Genomic DNA, 22,072 nt, shown 5'->3' on the forward strand with positions numbered 1-22,072 from the left:
GGCATAGATTAAATTAGCTCCAAGCTCCAGTGGCACAATCAGTTAGCACTCAGTATTTACAGATTAAAATAAGCTTACTCAGTCAACAAACATTTCTCAGGTAGCTAGGATGTGCACTGCACTCGCCCTTTCATGCCCAGAGAATCATTTATTACTCTCCCACTCACACTAGAATTCTCTAGTACTTTCTCTCAACACTTCCACTAAATCCACATTGCCAAATTTCCTTGGCATTCTATAATTCAGCCTCCATCTACCGCTCCAAAGCTCGAGCTCATTGTTTCACCGCATCAATATTTGCTTCTCACAGACTAACCTTTAAAATATGCAATTCATAGTTCCAACCCCATGAGAATAGAATGTTACCATTCAACTTAAGTTAGGACGTATTGATAACCCTGCATGGCTTCATTCAACACTGGAGGGAAAACTCTGACAGACAGTGTTCTGCCTTTCTTATAAGAAGTAGGTTTGAATACACTGACTCCAATTCCTCATTTTCTATGTCTTTAATACATAGATCACCCAGTCCCAACTTCAGACCCCTTCTAATTTGTCTTATTCTCTGGTGCTTCCCTGATGCGTTCCTGAATGTTTGTGGAAAAGTTTTTAAAACACGACTATTACAGAGAGGCAGTGAGGCATTCCGCCATCTTGGTTGACTGTGATTATGGGTGAGTCCCTCTAGCCTCCTGAGTTCCCCCTGTATTTAGAATGATGATAAGCAAGACTGTCACTTCTATCACACAGAGTCACTGTGAGGCTCAAACAGTACAGTACATCTGAACGGGCTTTGCAGTAGTAATGAACTAGACAGATGCCAGAAGCTAGTTTTTGGAACTAGAATGTGCACTTCCTAAGAATCACTTCTTCCCCAACCTGCACACCCAGGGCACATGGGAATGCCACACAGTGTGTGGCACGTAGGAGTCCTTGAACAAATACCATGTGAACCTCTCCATCAGCTGATTCAAAACCACATGGCCATCAGTGTGACAAGCAGGAAAGCAAGTGAAATAACTCCTGTGATTCCCACAAAAAAAAAATTTAATGTATTTTTTGGAAAGTAAGAAAATGGTGTTGATGTTTTGGGAGAGACCTATCTGTGAATCCAGATTTTCATGGCCAAAACTTGGATTATACTTTGAATAATGGTAGAGAACTAGGTTGAAAAACTAAAGCAAAAGCTCACTGGTTTCCCATTTTATTGCACAAAACCCCTCAGAGGAAGCATTTCCAGCCTATGTTGACCATGTAGCACAAAAGAGAGCAGGCTGCCTTCTCCTGGAAGCGCATCTCTCTTCCCTGTAATTATTAGTGCTCACAGCTCAACATAAGCCAACCCCTAATTGACAGATGATCAGAAAAAAAATAGGTCAAAATCTTGGAAGAGAAGAAATATACCAATTTGGAAAGGTTCATATCTCTTAGTCCTCTCATGACAGTGCTTAATTCACTATCTTCTGGCCTGGCTCTTTTTTGAGATCCAAGTGTCCTCAGTACAGACAGAATATTTCTCAATCCAAAGTCGTAATGGACCTAAGATGATAAAAGAGGAGGAAAGATTATTTAATTGCAAAATTCAAAATGCAGATTGGCTGTATACATGCAGGCAGTTATTCTGTGGGAGAGACAGAATGGAGTCACAAAGTATTAGATGTTCGATTCTCTTCTTTTGAATGAAATGATTGTTCCATTGGAAAAACCAAGCTGTATGATATAAGGTGGTCACACATTAAATCTTCTGAAAGTAATGCAGTCTGATATGATCTGAGTGACAAAGGATAGATCTGAAATGCAGACAACAAGATATGTATTACATGACCCCACTTACATCACGTTCTGGAATTAACACTACAGATGAAGAACAGATTTGTGGCTGCAAGGAGTTAGGAATTTGGGAAAGAGGAGAGTGTGACTACAAAGGGGTGACACAAGGGAGTCTTGTGTTGGTGCAACCATTCTGTGTGTTGATTGTGGTGGTGGCTATACAAGTCTTTACGTGTGACATAATTCCATACACATGCACACACAGACACACACACACACACACACAGGTGCATGTACAGCTGGTGAAACCAAAATACACTGTGGATTGTACAGTATCAATTTTCTCGCTTTGTTATGGTACTATACTTACAATGTCCACATCAGAGGAGCCCAGGCAAAGGGTAAACATCTCCTTATGTATTTGTTTGCAATTTCCTGTGGCTACAATTATTTCTAAAGAAGTTTTAAAATTACACAACCAATAGGTCAAATTAATTATGAATACATTTTAGCAAAGAGTCAATGAGATTTTTTAAGCTAACTGATTATTATTTATGAAGATAAAATTGCAAAATGCATGCAGGGTATGATGCATACTTATAATTCCAGCACTAGAGAGGCTGAAACAGGAGAATTGAAAGATCAAGTCCAGTCTGGCACATAGAGCAAGTCCTGGCCAGTCTGTAGCTGCATAGTGAGATACTGTCTATAAATACATACCTAACTACATACATAACAAATGAAATTCTAGGAAAAAACATATATAGTTACCTGCTTAGTAAGTTGCTCTTCACAGAGTTTGTAAAGAACATAAAATTTTTGAGCCAAGATAACATTTTCTAGAAAACCACAGCTTGCAAGTTTAACTCGCATAATGATCTGAAAATAAACACAGTGAGATTTTTTGGCAACTTTAGAAAAAAAAAAAAGGTAAGAAACATAAATTATGCTTTTAAATCCTGGCACATACCTGTCTATCAGGAACCATCATAGCAACGGTTCTAAACTGGATTTTTAAGTTTTCTGGCAGTTCCTGGCGCCCAGCATATCCAGGGTTCTAAGAGTTAAAATATATTTCATTTTTCAATGGCTGATGTAATTTTCATTTCTTGAACACAAATACATTCAGACACCCTAGTTCAAATTCTAAGATGGTATTGAAAACTATTAGATTTATAAAATGTCCTTGCTTTCTCAAAAATGTATATGGGACCATTCACATTCAATAATGTTCACACAAACCCTTTACATACATATCCATTCTCATTATATTATTAGAGTCACACATACACACACAACCTGTGTAGCAAAATGTAGCCTCAGCACGTCTACTGGTTTAAAAAAATGGAAATAAAATAAAGAATAGAAAACTGAATAAATAACTGAGTAATTCTGGTCTAAAATATGTTACAGAATGAGGAGAAAAATCAGGATTTTACACTGAGCTTACTTAGGCAATGTTTATTTCATCATTTCAATTATTCTTTGTGATCATAGTTATTAAATTCTTTGGCTGACAAAGTACCATTAAAATAGTTCCATGGGAGTGAGAGGGAATAGGGAAGGAATTGAAGAAGAAATACAGCAAAAGTAGAGGTGGACAGGAGACTGAGTTTCTTCATCAGTAACAATAGATTGAAGATAGGTGAGACCCAAAAGTCCCCAAGGAAAGGCTAGGAGTTCAAAGACAATAAGGCAAATCAGGGTTGGTTATTTTGGGACAGTTCACGAGGAAGCCTTTAGCTCCTGAACATTTACTGGGTGCTCTCAATGGACCAGATACCTTGCTAGCTACTGGGAATACAGAGATTGCTGGTTGCTTCTCAGTATTCCTCTCCTCCTTCCTTAAGTCATAGAACACCAGCTGCAAGCTGGGTACATCAACCACAAAGGATAAAAACTACACTTCCCAGCCTGCCTTGCAGCTGGTATGATTGTGTTCCATACAGTGAGATAACACACTGAGAAATACCCTTGATGTGTGTCTCAAGGGAGTCAATTCAATCAATTATCTAACAAAATGAAGACGCTTTCTGTAGCATTTGGGGTCATAAAGTGACCTTGAATGTGGAAACTGTGATTGAGTAGCAACATAGAAAGAGCTTAAGAGAATAAATCCTTACATGATAAGCTACTAGATTTTTTTGTCTCAGCTACTCATAGCTTCATACAATATATAATTGATATTTCTAATATTAGTCTTAATCCAGGAAGAATGTTTAGCTTCTTATAAATTCTTTCACACTGAGTTAATTTCTTCATCCCATTTCCTGAGTTATGACCAATAACTTCTGGATTACTACTTCTCCCTAATTACTGCATGTTTACTTACAATAAAGTTTATCAGAAATTTTGCTTCCAATAATTTATCTTTGTCCCCTGGGGATATTTAAAACAGAGAACTTTGTGTTATCTTGCAACTTAAAGAGCTAACTTTAAAGATAACATGTAAAAACATATAAAATTGTTCAACATTAACTTCATTTCCCAAATTTATAGAAACTCCTCTTTATTCATGCCTTTGGTTTTCGATCTTTAAAATGATGTATGTCAAAATTCACACTCAATGGCACAGTAATTGAATTTGTTACAGTTCTTTGGGTTGGGGCCTTATTAAATTATTTTGAAATTTTTAAGCCATTTCCTTCTATTAAGGATCAGGGGAAAACTAAGTGTAAAGATTGAGCAATCAAGTTTTGGTGTTAGAGACACAATAGCTAATTCCTCTTACTGACACATAGGACTTAAGTTGAGTTTTCAGTCTCCCTGAGCCTCAGATACCTCAGCTACAAAACATCACTACAGAGGGCTATAACAGTTAGTGTTATTGACCAAATAATTCAGTTTCTCTCTCCTTCCAGTTACATGACAATACATTACTTCCTTGCCCCCTTGAAGTTGAGTACATCCATGTGTATTGCTTTAGCCAATGAGTCTTGTGAACTGTGTCACTTCTGGATGGAAACCGGAGCCAGAACACAACTCTTCATGTTCTCTCTTTCTTTTGCAACAGCAACCAGCAACTATTGAGGCAGTGGCTACCTTATCAGCCTAGTACCAGAGGAAGGATATGCAAAGCAGACCCTGGCCTCTACCCTACCCCTGCCAACCCACCATGGACATACGGCATGAGGAAGAAATGAATCTTTGTGGTTTTCAGCAACTCAGATTTTGGGATAGTTTGTTACTGCAAGGTTGTACCAGTTGTGCTGATTCAACACATAAAACATTTAGATCAGAGACTTACCCATAATTAAAGCTCAATAAATGGTAACTGTTACTAACATATTACTATTTCATTGTCTACCTGGGCTATTTTTACTCCTCAAAAATCATACACTAAGAGAGTCTATGACTCCTGGATAGTCAGTTATTTGCCCACTAATATGTGGGTTCTTTGATCTAAGTCTGCAACAATTAAAGTAATCAAATTGTATTTAAAGTCTATGTTCTCACCATTGTCAAGAAGATTCCAAATTCTGGATTTAGATCAACACAATCACCATCAGAAAAAATGAACTGTTTTTTCCTTTCTTTTCTTGCTGTCAAAACAATATAAATTTGTTGGGCCGCCACTGATAATACAGGCAATTCGATTCTGTTAAACTCATCAAAACAGCCCCAGGAACCCGACTGTGCAAGACCTGGCATGAAAGCAGTTAATTTACAAAGTTTTACTCTATAATATACCTTCTTGCTAGCAATCATTTCTCCAAAGTGCTCCCAAACAATTATGTATTTAAACACCATTATGCAAAGTTTCTTATCTGGCTGTTTTAGACATATTTAATTCCAGTGATGAAGAGACATTTAATTATTTGCATATAATCACCAAAACAATAAAATAATACACTGTCAAAGTTAAAAGTATAAATACATCATTATACCCAGGGATACTGAATGGTGATAAAAATCTGATCCAGTCTGGAAGTACCACCTTCAGTGGGGATGAGGTTGGAAGGAGTCATGGTGTCTGGGGAAAACAACAAAATAAGGAATGCCCCATCGGGATCAGATCTCTCTGTTCTTTTTATTGCAATGTGATAGAAATGTCAGGATGCAGGGTGAGAAAAAAGAATGGCCAAAGGGATTTTTATTTATTTCTTACAAAAACCAGAGCAAAGAAAGATCTGGGATCTCATGAACATTGCTCCTGTCTATTCTCCCAGGATGAAAAACCTTAATTTCCCCCAGCTACATGAAACGCTCTCGCTTCTTTTATTATTACCTACCTCAGTCTTTCTTCTCTCTCCCTTGGGAATTTCCATTACATGAATGTTGGACTGGAGATTATATATATATATAATATATTATAAAATGACCCTTAAGTTTTTGGGTCAAACTTTCCATCTCTTTGTCTTTTTGCAATATATTATTTTGGCTTGATATTCTAACCCAAGAGGGTTTTGTTTTATTCCAATTGTTCTTTTCTCCTAACAACCTGTTTTTTCTTTAATTGGTTGAATATGATAAATTCTTGACTCTCTCAGAAGCTATTATTTTTACTTACTTTTGAGTTTTCCTCTGTTTCATCTTTTTAATTCAATTTATCAGTCAGTGGGCCTTCCTAAGTTTTCCCAACATTTTATTAAGACTCCATTATCTTTGTATAATAGTTCCAAATGGTCCCAAATGCTAATTCCTGTTTATGGGATGTATACCTGCCCCTGGTGCTTTGGAGGAAGAGATGGAAGAAGCAGGAGAACTTCCTCTCTGGAGTTGGGGCTTGCCATCTGGTCCAGCTCCTTGGCCCTGCTTCCCCAGTATGAGCCCCCTTGTGGGGTTGATCTTTGACAAAACTCCCACTCCACAGAGCTGTGTTAACTGCTTTCCTATGGAGGAAAAGTACTGCAGACAGCTACTCTATTTCTCTGCCTTCTACATTATAATTTTGGCATCCTAGAGTTACCTTGTGCTCTATTCTGCCTCTCCCCAACCATTTCCAATTCTCAGGTCAGGAACAATCCACCCAAGAACCTTCTCTTTGATTGGAAGATGATTCTTGGGGTTTGAACCATTTCAACATACCAACAAATTATAAGGAAGAATATAATAAATACAATGAATTGTACCCATGTAACAAACCTCATCTGCTTCAGATTTTATTCTAAAAAATATAATATTACAAAGATGGGGCTGGCGGAGTGGCTCAAGTGATAGAGCACTTGCCTAGAAAGCACAAAGCCCTGAGTTCAAACCCTAGTACAGCAAAAAAAAAAAAAAAAAAAAAAAGGACAGTTCAAGTTCATGAATGTTCCCTTGGATCCTTGGATCTCTACTTCCTCCTTCTTCAGAGGTAACTTCTACTGTGTAGTGGTTCCTCTGCATGGTTTTAAACTATTGTACTTTTGCATGTATTTTTGGGTATTCTATATTTTGCTTGCCAAAAATTTATTTATCTCTTTATCTGTATAGACTACTGTGCATATCCTCTGGTAATTTGATTTGCGCACTATTATTTTCTGAGCTTTAACCATGCTGAAACATGCAGATTTAATTCACTATTTAAAAATGTTGTACAGTATTCCATTGTATAGATATACCATTTGATCATTCTGCTCTCTTGGGTATTTGGATTATTATTACCACTAATAACTTGTGGTAACAATGTAGCAGTCTTGCTTGTGGCTTCTGGACTCTGTGAAGAGTGGAAATGCTGGGCCAGAGAGTACATGCCCAAAGATGCCAGGTTGTGCTCTTGAAGCAGGTCTACCAATCTGCACATACAGAAGCACTGACGGGCAACATCTCTACACAGTCTCACCAACAGTGGTTTCATCAGACTTTTCCATTTTTGCCAATCTGGTAGAAGTAACATAGTATCTCATTATTGTTTCATTTTGTGCCTCTTAATGATTTATAGAGAATTTTTTTTCATACTGGATATTAATTTTCTGGCAGCTATATTTCTCCTGGTCTGTAACTTCTGTTTTCTTCTCTCTCTCTTTTTTTTTTTTTTTTGCAGTACTGGGGTTTGAACTCAGGGCCTGCACCTTGAGCCACATAGGCAGCCCTATTTTTGTGGAGGGTTTTTCGAGATAGGGCTCATGAGTTATTTGCCCAGGCTGGCTCTGAACCTTGATCCTCCTGATCTCTGCCTCCTGAGTAGCTAGGATTATAGGCATTAGCCACTGTCCCCCAGCTTCTTGTCCTTTTTAAATAGAGAAACATCACATAAAGACTGGATTGCAGTTCCATGGTATCCAGTACAGGGACTCTTCACATCCCATTTGGAGGAAGGACTGAATGAATGACTCATGACATTTCAAACAGTACGAGAAGCTCCAGGAGATCTCTCCCCAACTCCATCCCCCTTCTTCTCCCTACCCCACCCAGAGGGAAGAACTACAACTCTGAGCAATCATCATTTTTCTTTCTTTCCTTTTAACTATATAGCTATATAATCTAAAAAAATTATTTCTACTTTTACCTATTTGGAATTTTAAATAATTTTAACCACACTGTATGTATTTTTGTGAAACTTACTTCTTTCACTCCCAAATTATATCTGTGAAATAGCACATATTGTCACTCATTTGTTGGAGCTTTAAAAAGCTGATCCCACAGAGAGGAAAGGTTATTAGAGGCTAGGAAGAGGAAGGAGGGGGGGACAATGACAGGGTGGATGAAGGCACCAAAACACAGTTAGAGTTGGAAAACTAGTACTAACATTATTCAGCACAAAGGGTGACAAGGGTCCACAGTTAATTCTATATTTCAATAACCAGAAGAGAAGAAAAATAACCACTTACTAGAAATGGTAATTGAGGAAATGGAAATGCTAATTACCCTGACTTAATCCTCATGCAATATATACATGTGCTGAATTATAACACAGTACCCACACAGTGGGATCAGTACAAACATATGTCAATTTAGAAAATAAAATTAATTCCAAAATAAATAAATAGTATTTGTGGTATTCCTCTGTACCCATGCATCTTATTGTAGTTACACCTTTTTACTGCTATACAGCACTGTTACACAAAATTTCATATATTTCTTCTCTTTGTACACAATATATAAATTACATGTTCAAATCTGTATATCTGGACCACCACAGCAGACACTAAGGGTCATTTCCAGGCATTTGCTGTCACAGCAATGCTGTCAACACCCACAAACAAGTCCTTAGGGCACAAATGCAGTTTATCTGCATATGTGCCAAGAGGGGGATAATTGAGGATACGTATGCATGCTTTTAAAAGTAATGCCAACCGATTTCCAAAAAGAGTTTGTGCTCCTATCATGCATATCCTCATTTTTTCCACTGGGTTGTCTTTACTCATTGGTTCACAGGCAGTATCTGTATATGAAGAACGCTGACCCTTTGTAGATAGCATTTGTTGCTAAAGCCTTTCCCCAATTTCTGCCAAGGTTTTTCACTGTCTTTTTGGTGTCCACTGATGAGCAGAAGTTTTAACTAAGAGTAGGCAGGCATATCAATTTTTTCTTTATGGTTTATGATTTTTGTATTCAAAAACCTTTTTACCCTAAAACAAAGATGTTTTCTTTTTATTACCTTCTTAAAACATGATACAATCTTACCTTCCATACTTATGCATTAATCCTTTTTGTATATAAGGTAGGGATTCAATTTCCCTTTTAAAAAATGAATTATTTATTGTTGCAGAACCACTTATTATAAACTCCATCTCTTTGTCACTAATTTACAATTATGTCATATGTCAGGTGACATTGTCTGTTTCTGCATTCTCTATTATATCCCATGGATATATTTATCTATCTTAGATCCCTCTGATCTAAGACTAGAAAGGAGGAGAAAGGTAGGCAATGGGAGACCAGTTAGGAGGCTTACTGAACTGGTTCAAGTGAAAGGTGATAGTGGCTTGAATCAGGATGACATCAGTGGTGATAAGAGGTAGAGAATTTTGGAGTGTATTTTGAAGATAAAACCAAGTATTTGCTTACTGTATGTTTGCTGGATGTATGAGAGAGGACTAAGGGATAAGTCAAAGTTTTGTTTTATTTTTTGTTCAAGCAATTGGAAGAATGGAGTGGCAACTTAATGAGATGGAAAAGGCTGAGGAAAGAGTAGATATGGAGAGGGAGATCAGGAATTTGGTTTGGATATAGTGAAGTTGGACTTCTTAAATATTTAAGTGGCAATGTCAAGTAGGCATTTGTACATGTGGAGCCATAGTTTCAAAGAGAAGTCTGATCTAGAGATATAAATTTGGGAATCATCATATAAACAGTATTTAAAGATTGGGTCTGCATGGATCACAAAAGAGAAGAAAGCCAAAGGCTGAACTCTGAGACTACAAGTGTCCACCTGAAATCACCTCCTAGATTAATCACCTTCCAAGATTTTCTCAAAATTCCCCAACTGCTGATACTTTTCTAGTGTTGCTATGCTTTTTTTAAAAAAAAAAAATCTTTCATTTCAGTGGGATTTAATGTGTTTCATTAATCTGCTATCTTGATCTTACTTTTCCTACTACTGTTTCATACCATTATAAATTGTGTTTTCAGAATCTAATACACATGCAACACATGGACTATCAAAAAAATAATAATATTGAACCATGTGAAATTGATGACATCTGGCCACATTTGATCCAAGAAAAAAATGGCAACATTGTTTAGATCAATCCATACTAATGTTGGTCATGTGTTATATTGTCATACTAGGTTTATATAAAAAATAACATTAATTGACAATAAAAAATTCATAAAAAATAATTCAACATTCTTTGACACTTGCCTTTGAAAATCCTTCCTAGCCCTCTGAAATCCATTTGATCTGAGCAGTTGAACACAACCACATATTTTCCCAAACACCTGCCCATGTCTTTTGTGGTTTCTGTTTTGCCAGTGCCGGCAGGTCCTGCTGGAGCACCTCCCATGTTCATTCCCAATGCCTGTGCCAGCGTGATATAACATCTGCAAGTGTTAATCAGATAAAGCCTTGAGAAAAAGGATAACATGAATTACAGAAAAATACACACAAATGTCTAAGTGCTCAGATGGACCTGCTTGTTTTAGTGTTTGAGCAGTCCACATAAAGGAAGTGAGCAGCAAACAAGGCTGGGGTGTTTGATATTCACTAAAAGTAGTACACTGAATTCAGAAATTTCTTGGGACAACTAAACCCCTCCACTCTGACTTAAAACCTTCGAGCCCTCCTCCCATTTGTCAATAAAAGGACTGAATAAACAGTGGTGTGCTGGCAGCTGTTTAACCACTGGTTCTCCAGGGGAAAAAATAAACCTGATTTTCAGGTTTGCCAATTTTTGCGGTATCAACACTCCACCATGGACAAGCTACCCATGTGAAATTACAACTGTGAGAAGAGGTGCACTGAGTTGTCTCTCCCAAGCTGATATAAGCCAGCCCAGCACATTACCAATCAGTTGTTTAACTATGAACTGTTTACTCATTTAGAGAAGTATAAAAAACAACATAACGAGACTCCTCATATCCATGACCCAGTTTGTGTTATATTTGCTCCATATCTAAGTAAAATTTAGTAAGGATCTGAGTAAAGTATCCTGAGGCATGAAGCCCATAATGTAAAGCTAATGGAAGAGAAAACACACTGATAAATTTGTGCTTCAATAGCCCTTGGCACATAAAAGGAAGAGGAGAGATTGCAGAAAACAAGAAGAGGTTGAAGATGTCATTTGATTGGGTCATAATTTTACCTGGAAGCAGACCTAAAGTCATGGCAGTACTAAATGTTCTAAAAATCCAGCCTAAGGCAATCTGTAGCTACATATCGAGAGCCTTCATGCACAGCACAATGGACTGAGTGTTGTAGGGTCTACAAAGATGACAAAGACCCATTTCTTGCCCAGTGTCGTGTATGAGAACTGCGAGGGGCTTGTCAGTGACTGAGTATTTAGACTTGGCCAAGAAACTTTACTTTAGGTATCAATTTTCCCATCTGAAAAATCAAGAGATTGAATCTGATGATGCATCTTCCTTCTTTGCAGTTCTAAAATATTTCTTTATGGTGCTAGAGATATTTTTCCACCTTAAAATCTAAAATTCGTTATTAAATTGCTCTCAGTCAATGTTCAAGCTTGCTTTTATTCCTTTATCTCTCTCTACTTCATAAAAATTTCATGCGCATGTTTGTTTAAGTGACAGCTATGGTTATTTCACTGTTAGACTGACTTTATGAGCAAGTATAGACCTCACAAGACAGTGAGATGCTTCTGTTAAGATTTCAAATGTAATTTAAGGCAATCTTAAGCACACTATTTAATTACAAAGTGGAATCACAAATACGGGGTTTCCTACCTATCTGTTAATGGAGTGATAACAAGACGATCAGTGCATCCCAGAAATTCATTTTGGTAAATAAAATCAACATCTGTGATAGATACCACAGTTTGATCCAAATCTTCCTTGAAATAAAATCTACTCTGTTTTAGCCATTCAAAATCAGTAACTGATTTGATGTGCATTTTTACCTTAAAAACATAGAATAGAAAAAAGTTACATGTAATAAGCATATGGACGTTTTTATTCATTCATTCATGAACTGATTCTCCTCTATTTAGCAAATGTTTATTGATTCCCTTCTTATGCTTGGCACTATGATGGGAGAACAAAGACAGATGTTGGTGCTGTCTTTTGTTTTAAACAAAAAAAGGCAAAAGACAGTGAAACAAGCAATGTCAGTGAAGTACAAAAAGTACTACCAAAGAAACTCATGAATTTTCCTTGCCTAGTCTAGAGGGTGAGAGAGGGGCACTCAAGAACGACACATCTGGATAAATAGGAGAAATGAGCCAGGGAGATAAAGGGCAAAGGCCCAGAAGAATATCATGCTCAAGGAACTGAAAAAAGCTCGATACAGCGGAGGCCCAGGGACTCTAGAGCAAAAGTTGGGACTTCATGAGACCCTGGGAAGGATTTGGGGAGTTATCATCATGGCAATTAGAAGCCACTGAAGATATTAAGCAAAGAAATCCGTGCTTGTATATGCACACACGTCTTCCTGCACCAGCACTGCAGCCAGGCTACCCACCCTGCCTGGTATCAGTATACACCTATGTGTGAGAGTACAGAGCTCCCACCACCATGATGCAACCTCTAGTACCTGGTTCATTACAAGAGAAAGAAACCAAGTAAGCACTTTTAGGAACTCCATCCCACCACAAACACACTGTGAGATGCATCATGACTTTCCACTGGAGAAACCTCAGTCCTAACCATTCAGGGCAATCAGCAAAGGAAAGTGGCATATGGTTCAGTCTTAAACTGCCAGGTCCTTCAGCTGACACCAAAAAAATGGACCTCTGGAAATTCTACAACGTTTGCCTCTCCCTACACCTTGCTGTTTACACTCTTGCTTTCTATGACAGCATTCTTTGTAGCATTATTAATGGCTATGTTTCCCCTCCAATTAAGGATTCTGACTTCCCACCTAAAGCATTGGTATCCATCTCTAACAGAGCTACTTTCAGCAAACACAGTCTGGCCCCATCCCCAGGGATTCTGTTAACACAAGACCCAACCATGATGAAAATGATATCAGCTAGGTACTTGCAAAGATTCACTAAGATAGCAAGGAGGAGGCGGAATATAAAGGAGAGAAGAATATCTAATACATTTTCATTGAGTCTGACTGTGTATGTATTACAAGGTTGTAAGCATTATAAATGGAAATATAAAAGGCCTATATACCAGCCATGAGATATTATTTTAGTTGGGAGGTAAAGTGACCATGAAATCAATGGTGATTAAAAAAAACCAGTTTCATAATATTCATTGTGTACTGGTTGTTGCTAATCCATTCTGCATAGAATGTAAAACTTTTCTCAGCACTTAGTTTTAAAAGCAATTTCTTCTGAGGGATTGTAGCACTAGATGTCAGTGAGGGATGTATGGATAACATCCTCAATAGAATACTCATAGCAGATACAATAATGGATTCCCAACGGTGTGTCTTGAGGTAGATGTCAATGAAAGTCAAAGTATAACAGCAATTGCCATTCAATGAAAGCAAGTCTATAGAAGGCCAAAGCAGTATGTCTAAGTACAGGGCTTTCTAATGATTACTTTGATCCAGAGAAAATCTTGCAGCAGTTTTTCTCAAACTTTACTATGCAAATGAGCCACCTGGGAATCTTGTTAAAATGCAGATTCTGGTTCAGTAGGTCAGGGATTAGGGGGAGGGAGATTAGAGAGTCTGCTTTTCTAGCAAGCTCTCAGGCTATGGCATGCAGGCAGTATTTTCAAGAGTGAGAATCTATATCACAAAAGAATAGATGAACTGCATGTCCTTCACACAGTCTTCAATAAATATAACTTCTTTGATCATAACTTCTATTAAAAGTTTAAAACAGATAGTCTCTGATCATATTCTCTAAAACAGGCCTGAGTTGCATAGATTATGTGTCTGTAATGAAGGAACGAAATGCTTTAAGATGAATTAAATCAAGTTAAAGAAAGACAAAAAGACTGTCAAGTACAGTATATAAAAGCCTCCTGGGAGCCCTATCCCCTGATAGAAAACTTGGGTTGGCCCAAAGCCACTGGTGTGAATTCTATATCCAAAGGGAATTCAAACACTACCTCTTTTACACCCACCCTACAGAACCTTGCCCCAATCAAGCCCTTGGATGCTATCAATTAGACAAACAGCCATAAGAGTTCCCTGAAGATCAATTCCATTCAACCTGGTCTCCTTTCCCACCTGGTCCACCATAGCTCATGACTTATTCTACCTCAATTATGTCATGTTCCTGAATAGTTGTTTAATAGAATAGGTAGTTGGTTATCATGTCAGTTAGTTCCAGACTGTCAAGACTACCAAATGTCAATACATATATGGTTGTTTAAACCAAACAATACAGATATTTATAGATGTGGTATAGACATGTACAATTGTAAAAAAAGGACAAAGTAGATGGAAAGTTCATATAAATTAGGCAATACATATAACTATTCATTATTAATTAGTACACTAAATTAATTACTTTGATATAGGTAAAAAAGATACTTTACCAAATCATCAAAAATATCTCTCTGATGCACATGGATGGTAATTAGAGTTTCAAATTTTACTCTATCAAACTTGCTTAGGTCATGAGTTGTCTGACTAATAAGAGTATTTAAAATATCCAAAAATTTCTGATTGGTAGCTTGCATGACTTTCCTGTCATCTTTTGCATTATTTAAAGCCTCTTCTGAATCATGTGTCCATAACATCTGAATTCCCAGAAGGCCAACCTACAAATCCAGCAGACAAACATTTAAGTTTTCCAAATATTTAAAGCATAGCTATAATAAATTTGATCTATGCTTATCTGCATGAAGGCAAACAGGATTTTACTCATCTTAAACTAAAAAAGAGACATGCAATTTTTCCATTCTGAAAGATGGGAACCATTTCACCTTCTACCTATCACTATTTGCTTTAAATGTACATAGATAAATAATTAAGATAACAGCCACCTTTTGTTGAACTATTTATATTGTCTTAGTCCATTTTGTGCTTACACAACAGAATATTATAGATTGGGTGATTTATAAAGAAAAAATAAATAAATTTCTCACAGTTTTGAAGGCTGAGAAGTCCAAGGACTGGGCCAACATCTAGAAAGGGTCTTCTTGACACATCATCTCTCACAGCAGAAGGCAGAAAGGCAAGAGAGCATGTACAAGCTAGTGCCAGAGAGGACCCAACTTGTTTTTACAACAAAATTAACCTCATGATAGCTAACTTACTCCCAAGATAATGACATTAATCTATTCATAAGAATAGAATAGAACCTGATCACCTTCCACTGGAGATTACATTTCTAACACATGAATTTTTGGGGAACACATTCAAACCACAAAATATGCTACAGAAGATGCTTAGGAAATGTTTCTACAGAGGACCACAAGAATCTTCCATGAGAAGATTTTTCTTTCTCAAGAAAAGCAAATGGGGGTTGGGAGCATGGCTCAAGAATCCCTGCCTAGCAAGTACTAGGCCCTGAACCCCAGTGAGGGGGATGGTGGGGGGCGGGAGTGAGTGTGGAGGGAGGAAGGGAAGGAAGGAAGGAAGGAAGGAAGGAAGGAAGGAAGGAAGGAAATGAAATAATGAACTCCACTGTGCATTTTTTCTTCAGTAGGGTTTTCCAAAGATCTCTTTGCATCCTCTAAACATTATGCCACCTATCTCTTTTTTCTTTTCTTTTTTTCAATGGCACTGGGGTCGAATTCAGGGCTTCACGCTTGTTAGGCAGGCGCTCTACCACTTGAGCCACTCCACTAGCCCATCATTTCTTGATCTCTCACTCTAACATCCACTCTAATACTTTCACTTTAGGACTGTAATACATCAAGTTCTCTGTCTATATGTTTGTCTTCAAAAGAGTGAAGGGGAACAGCTCACTCTTGGGGTCCTGATAAAGGCATAAAGAAACTGCAGATGGACATACCTGGGGACTATAATTTCTACTCTGGGAAAGGAAACCAAATGAGTGCAAACTCACCCCATCCTTGCCTCCTCACTGAAACACTTGTCTCCTGGCAAGCTATAGTTCACCCCAAGTCCACCAACAGATCCTGGATCACTTGGACCACATTTGACAGTGTGGGCAGTGTGTGGATACTGTCTGGCATGGTAGGTAATAGAAGGTAAATCAAGAAAAAAACCCACTCCTTATCCCTGCCCTATGAGGAAATTTGAAAGTTTTTGTGGGGCACGGTGACCAATCCTGGGGTCTACAGGTGAAGAAAGTAAAAGCACCTGACTGAAGTAAGCAACAGGATCAAGAGGAACTAAGTGATGTTAGGAAGTTCCCAAGAACATGCAGATTCTGACCACTGCAGACAGCCCAAAATGGGGAAAGCAAGGAGAAAAAAAAAAGTACAAAAGCATATAGTGGTGTGGTGTTTAATTTGAAGACAAATAGGACCAGCAGATCCTGAAAAAAAAAACACTGCATAATTCCAAGAACGAATCTTTAAAATGATTATCCTGGGTCACCAAGGAAAATCTAAATTATGCTTTTATACTCAGATTAAGAAGGTAGGGGACTTAATGGTAAAAACTGAAGGCTGTTTTGTTAAAATAAAAAAATAAGAATGTTCCTTGTCATCAATATTACTTGATGCCTGTGTAGGCATATTTGAAAATTCTACAAGGGAAAATACTGAAATGCTAACAGTCTTCATTTCCAGCTGGTAAAAAGATGGGAAGCTTTTTTTCCCCACTTTTAAAACTTTTTGCTGCAAGGATTCATTCCAGTCATAATCTTTAAACTATGTTTTAGAAGAAGACAGAGATGGCATTTTAAACAATTTTAGATAAAATTTTTAAATTAATTTGATAGCAGGCAAATTTCAGCAATCTGGAAAAACTGCTTTAAAAATAATATATGCATATACAAAAGAAAATCCTAAAAGTCTATCAACTTTCCTACTGTGTCCTGTTCAACTTCACCACTATTCTGAATTTGCTCCCAATACCACTTCAACTCCCGAATACAGAAGGTCAAGCTGCCCAGGGAGTGGGAAAACATGTTTATTTAACCTACAAAGCTATTTTTTCTCAACTTAGCACAGTATTTAAAAAAGTTTTATCACAAAGGTAATAATACAAATAAGAATACTAGAGTTTGTTAAGGGTATTACAGAAATCACCCCAACATTAAAATAATCTCTACCACGAAGGTTTCAGCTGTATCTGTACTTGTGTGGTTTGAACAGATAATTTCATTACATTTCAGCTGTCTCTACTTCATGTGCACTAATCCAGGGCTTGGAGTTCAGGCAGGGAGGAAAAGTTGGAGAAGAAATACAGTTTTGCTGTACTTTCTTCAGCTATCTCGTCTTCTATCTCATGCTATTTGTACTCATACTGCAAATCATCACTTTCATCAGCATTTTTCATTTATCTTGGATGAAAATTTAATGAAATGTTGGCTCCTCTTTTCTTGTACTGGGTGTTTTAATAATACTTGACATATCACAATGCACTTCTAAGAGACACAGGACATGAGAACTGCTCTCGAGAACACTCGCTTCCATCCTGCCCTCTCCCAGGACTTCTGGTTCCAGGAGGAAAACTCACTTAATACATTGTGCCAGTTTTTAGTCACTTGAAGGGAAAATCAATGGAAAGGCAAGACGGGTTTGATTTCAGGAAAAGGTATGCTCCTTCCTTTTACCTATGTCAATATGTATATCTGTATCTCATTTAGCTAAGTATTATACACGTATGTACATCTGTAAGGTAAAATTTTTCATAAGTGGTTTTAGTCTCAGCGTATGTCCTCAGTGATGAAAGAATCATCACATATCCTCTGCTGGGGGACAGGCTGTGATGGCCTAAGATGGTGTGGGCAGGACAGGCAGGTGGCTGGGAGCTGAGGTTAAGTGAGGGTGGGTAGGACACACTGAGGAGTTTCACAGCTGCAACGGCCTCCACACTATCCAGCCAACTACCTCCTGAGCATCCCCTCCCACCCCACCCCAATTTCCATTTCTTTTAACCATTGACAAACATTGTCACCTCACCTGGGCTGGAAAGTGATGGAGGAAAGGTAAGAGTTGAAATCCTGAATCACTGATTTGATAGAATGCAGATCTGATTATGTTATGTAATGATGACATCTGAGATTTTAACAAGTCCAGAAGCCAAATCTCCACGGGTCCCTTGGCCATCACAGCAGAATCCAACTAAAAATATAATGCAGATGCATGGAAAATTGCTATTAAGTTGGTATTTTTACAAATGTTACACCTTTAACTTGATAAATCATAGTACTGTAATCCAAGGCACGTTACCTTATGTTAAGCCTTAAAACTGGATAAAGTCACCTAACACTACTCTTGGAAGGAATTATAGCTACCATCTATTTTAAACTCTCATTTTAGAAGTACTAAAATGAGTCTTGGAGCAGGTAAGTGATTTATCCAAACTAGTTTGTAACAAAGCCAGAGCTATAGATTTAGAGCCCAAGGTCAGTAATCTTCTGCCCCTTTATTTTTCATGGAGAACTGCATTCTCTACCTAAACTTTAAGAGAAATCCTAATAATAAAAGTATAAGCGAAGGAAATTACAACAATTTTTTCTCCTTCTCTTGATATAACAGCCATCATACGATCGTAGTCTTTGGGATGAAATGTCACCTCGTTTATATTGTCAGATACGGCAGGAAGATGTGGCTGTAAAAAACATAAGACAGAGCCAAAATGTCACACATGAGGCTGAACATATTAGCCATTGAGTTGGTTTTAAAAACTTTAGTATTAGCCCAGTGCAGTGACTCACTCCTATAATCCTAGCTACTCTGGAGATAGAAATTAGGAGGATTGGGGTTCCAGGCAGCCTGGGCAAAAAGTTCTCAAGACCTGTCTTAACAGAAAAAGCAGGGTGTGGTAGTGTACACTTGTCATCCCAGCTATGTAGGAAGTGTATATAGGAGGATTGAGTCCCAGGCCAGCCCAGGCAAAAGCATGAGACCCTACCTGTAAAATACCTAAAACAAAAAGGGCTAGCAGAGTGGCTCAAGTGGTAGAGCATCTCCTTATCAAGTATGAGACCCTGAGCTCAAACCCCAGGACTGCCAATAAATAAATAAACCTTAGTGTTTTATATCTTCATATATGAGTTTACTTCCTTCTCTCTAAAAACAAAAACAAGAAAAAATATATTCTGTTTTGACCCTTGACTGACTTAGAGACCCACTTTTTAAAATCCTGTAGAATGTTTTCTCTAAATCCTGCAAAATGTCCCCTCTTGTACTATGGAGACTGGACTAAGTATTGTCCCCTTCCTCCCTCCAGATGGAGACTGAACTTAACCATCTGGGCCCTCTTCCCTCCCAGCTACAGGTTGGCCCAGCCTTCTTTCTTAACTACCTCTCCCAAGCTGTCTTTCACAGCATTTACCTCATCCCTCATCTGCCCAACTCCCTGGAAACCCAAAAAGATTAAGTGGTAGCTATTCTCAGATCCTCAAACCACAACCGGCCCTTGGGTAAACCCTTCAGTGCCTCCATGCTGTCATCTATAGTGTTCTCGTCCTCCTGAAGTACTTGACAATAGCTAAACATGTCTGGAAGGGAAACAAGGGCAAATCCAAGCCACAATTCATGCTTGGCCTAAGAATATTTAGAACGAAATTCTCATAATTGTGAATTACCTTCAGTGGGCACATGCTGTATCCCAGATACCTAGTTCTTATGTACTATCTCATGTAGTCACCATGACATTCTGAGGAGGGAACCATTAATGTCCCAGTTTTACAGATGAGGAAACTGAGGCACAGGAAAATGAAGAAGCTTGCCAAGGTCACACCACTAGTGAGTGGTGTACTGGATGACTTGCCAATACCACTGGACCGTGTCAGGCTGATAAGCTCTGAATTTATAGAAAATAGGACGTTTCACAATCAATATAGCTTTTAATACTCATCTTTCCTGCTTACACATTTCAGTTGTTGATTTTATTTCTGTTCTTGGTTGTGCATGCTGTGGAAAAAAGCAATTTAAGTCACAGACACTGCGAGTACCTGTATGGTATGGGAATCACTGGCTTGTCCAAGGATTTCCAGGAGAACTGGATCAGATACAAAGAAAAATCTTGGGAACAATAATCGCTTCTTCTCCAAATACCTTCAGAGAAAGTCAACAGCGAGTTACTAAGAGATTTTCTTCTGAATTATTACTTTCTTAGCCAAGACATCTTTAATGAGATAATGACAAACACCCAGAGGCATTTTCCACTCACTTCTGGAATGTTTAATAGGAATCACAATCTGTGTTCCACCATGGAGGCCACTTGGAAGACAAACGGGTCATGAGAATGTGATTTGGAGAAGGGCCCCCACCCCTTCCTGTCCATCATCTGCCATCACCTCCTTTCTCAGCCTCCTGTGACCTTTGTAAGAGTGCTGGGAAACTCATGGCTGAAACCCAGAGTGACCAACCACATCATTTATCTCCAAACCATTCTTTTGAGAATGAAATGGGGTATGATACCCATGAACCAAAGACAGAGGCATAAACGTAGGCAAACCAGTGTAGGTCATCACCTTATTTCAAATTTAAATCGAGAAGAAGCTCAATGTTTAGAACTGTCTTTCGGAAAGTTATCTATGAATTTGTCTGGTTGTCTTAGAGCACATCTCTACTCCATGCCCATAGCAGAGTGAGTGGCAGCAGTGTCCACAAAATATTTCAGAGAATCTGTCAATGTGACCTTATTTGGAAACAGGACCCTTGCAAACATAATGTAATGAAGTCCTTTTTGAGACGACTTCAACCTATTTTATTACCTGGATGAGCCCTAAGCCCAATGACAAGCGTACTTATGGGGGAAAAAGAAGAAAAGAAGAAAGCCAGGTAAAGTGAGAGACAGAAATTAGAGTGATGGCCACAATCCAAGGAATTCCTAGAGCCACCACAAACTGGAAGAGGCACATTTCAGAGAGAGCTGGCGTCTTGACCTTCAACTTCTGGCCTCTAGAACTGTAAGAGAATAACTGTCTGTTGCCTTAAGCCACCCAAGTTTGTAGTGATTTGTCACTGCAGCCCTGGGAAACTGATCCAATGCCTTAACTCATCCACACCAAGGAAAAAATGTCTTTCTCACGGAAAAATTAACTCTGTGAATTTTAAATTCCTATTCCCACCTATTGAACCAGCACTGTAAAACCAGACAGCCAGTCAGTACTAGTGATTGGTTTGGAATAAAACACTGCAATAGGTAAAATGATATGTAGTTTTAAAATCCAACTCTTACCCTGAAAGTGACTTCTGACATACTTCCAACTGTTCGTGTAAATGAGGCAAAAGTTGCCCCATGGTTTCGTCTCCGACACAGCAACTAATCACATTGGGGTTTTCATGAGCTCTCTGCATTATTCTTATCCATGCCTTGTCAATATTCTGAAAACGTTTTGCTTCCTAAAAACAAATCCATAGTCAGTAAAGATTAGCATCTGAATAATTGAAACAGCAAAGTCTCCACTTTGGAGTTTCTTACGGTTCTTCACACCAGCCTCCATTAATCTCAGGCTACGTAATTTAAACAATTTTTTCTGCCTGAATTAATTCTGAAAAACAAAACACCAAACTCACAAAGCTGCTTATTACAATACTGCTTGATCACAATGGGCTTTTTATCACTCATGCACCCTTGCATTTAATATATCTTTGAAGTACCACCTGATTAATTTGCACAGCTATCAACTAGGAGTTCAAATCTACTCTTTCAGCACCCCAGGTGTTTTGGTTTGATGAGCAGGCTGAAGAAGCATGAAAATAATTTGATCTCAGGATCCTTAGAATAATTACAGCTCAATAGTACCTTGGGGGTGGA

The 22,072-nt window shown here is 38.1% G+C and overlaps 1 protein-coding gene across 1 annotated transcript in view; it reads right to left on the reverse strand.

Annotated features, from left to right (window-relative positions):
- Dnah8 (dynein axonemal heavy chain 8) overlaps positions 1–22,072 on the reverse strand; it is a 343,384-nt gene that overhangs the window by 147,762 nt on the left and 173,550 nt on the right. The window contains exons 38-48 of the mRNA XM_074082285.1: positions 21,494–21,657; positions 20,262–20,364; positions 18,809–18,913; positions 18,262–18,423; positions 14,755–14,979; positions 12,040–12,212; positions 10,499–10,677; positions 5,227–5,414; positions 2,741–2,827; positions 2,542–2,649; positions 1,405–1,539 (exon numbers count right to left, since the gene is read on the reverse strand). Coding sequence (XP_073938386.1) covers positions 1,405–1,539; positions 2,542–2,649; positions 2,741–2,827; positions 5,227–5,414; positions 10,499–10,677; positions 12,040–12,212; positions 14,755–14,979; positions 18,262–18,423; positions 18,809–18,913; positions 20,262–20,364; positions 21,494–21,657 — 1,629 coding nt within the window. The remainder of the gene's footprint in view (positions 1–1,404; positions 1,540–2,541; positions 2,650–2,740; positions 2,828–5,226; positions 5,415–10,498; positions 10,678–12,039; positions 12,213–14,754; positions 14,980–18,261; positions 18,424–18,808; positions 18,914–20,261; positions 20,365–21,493; positions 21,658–22,072) is intronic.

Source organism: Castor canadensis, chromosome 8 (assembly GCF_047511655.1).
Source record: "Castor canadensis chromosome 8, mCasCan1.hap1v2, whole genome shotgun sequence".
In the NCBI taxonomy this organism is placed as follows: domain Eukaryota; kingdom Metazoa; phylum Chordata; class Mammalia; order Rodentia; family Castoridae; genus Castor; species Castor canadensis.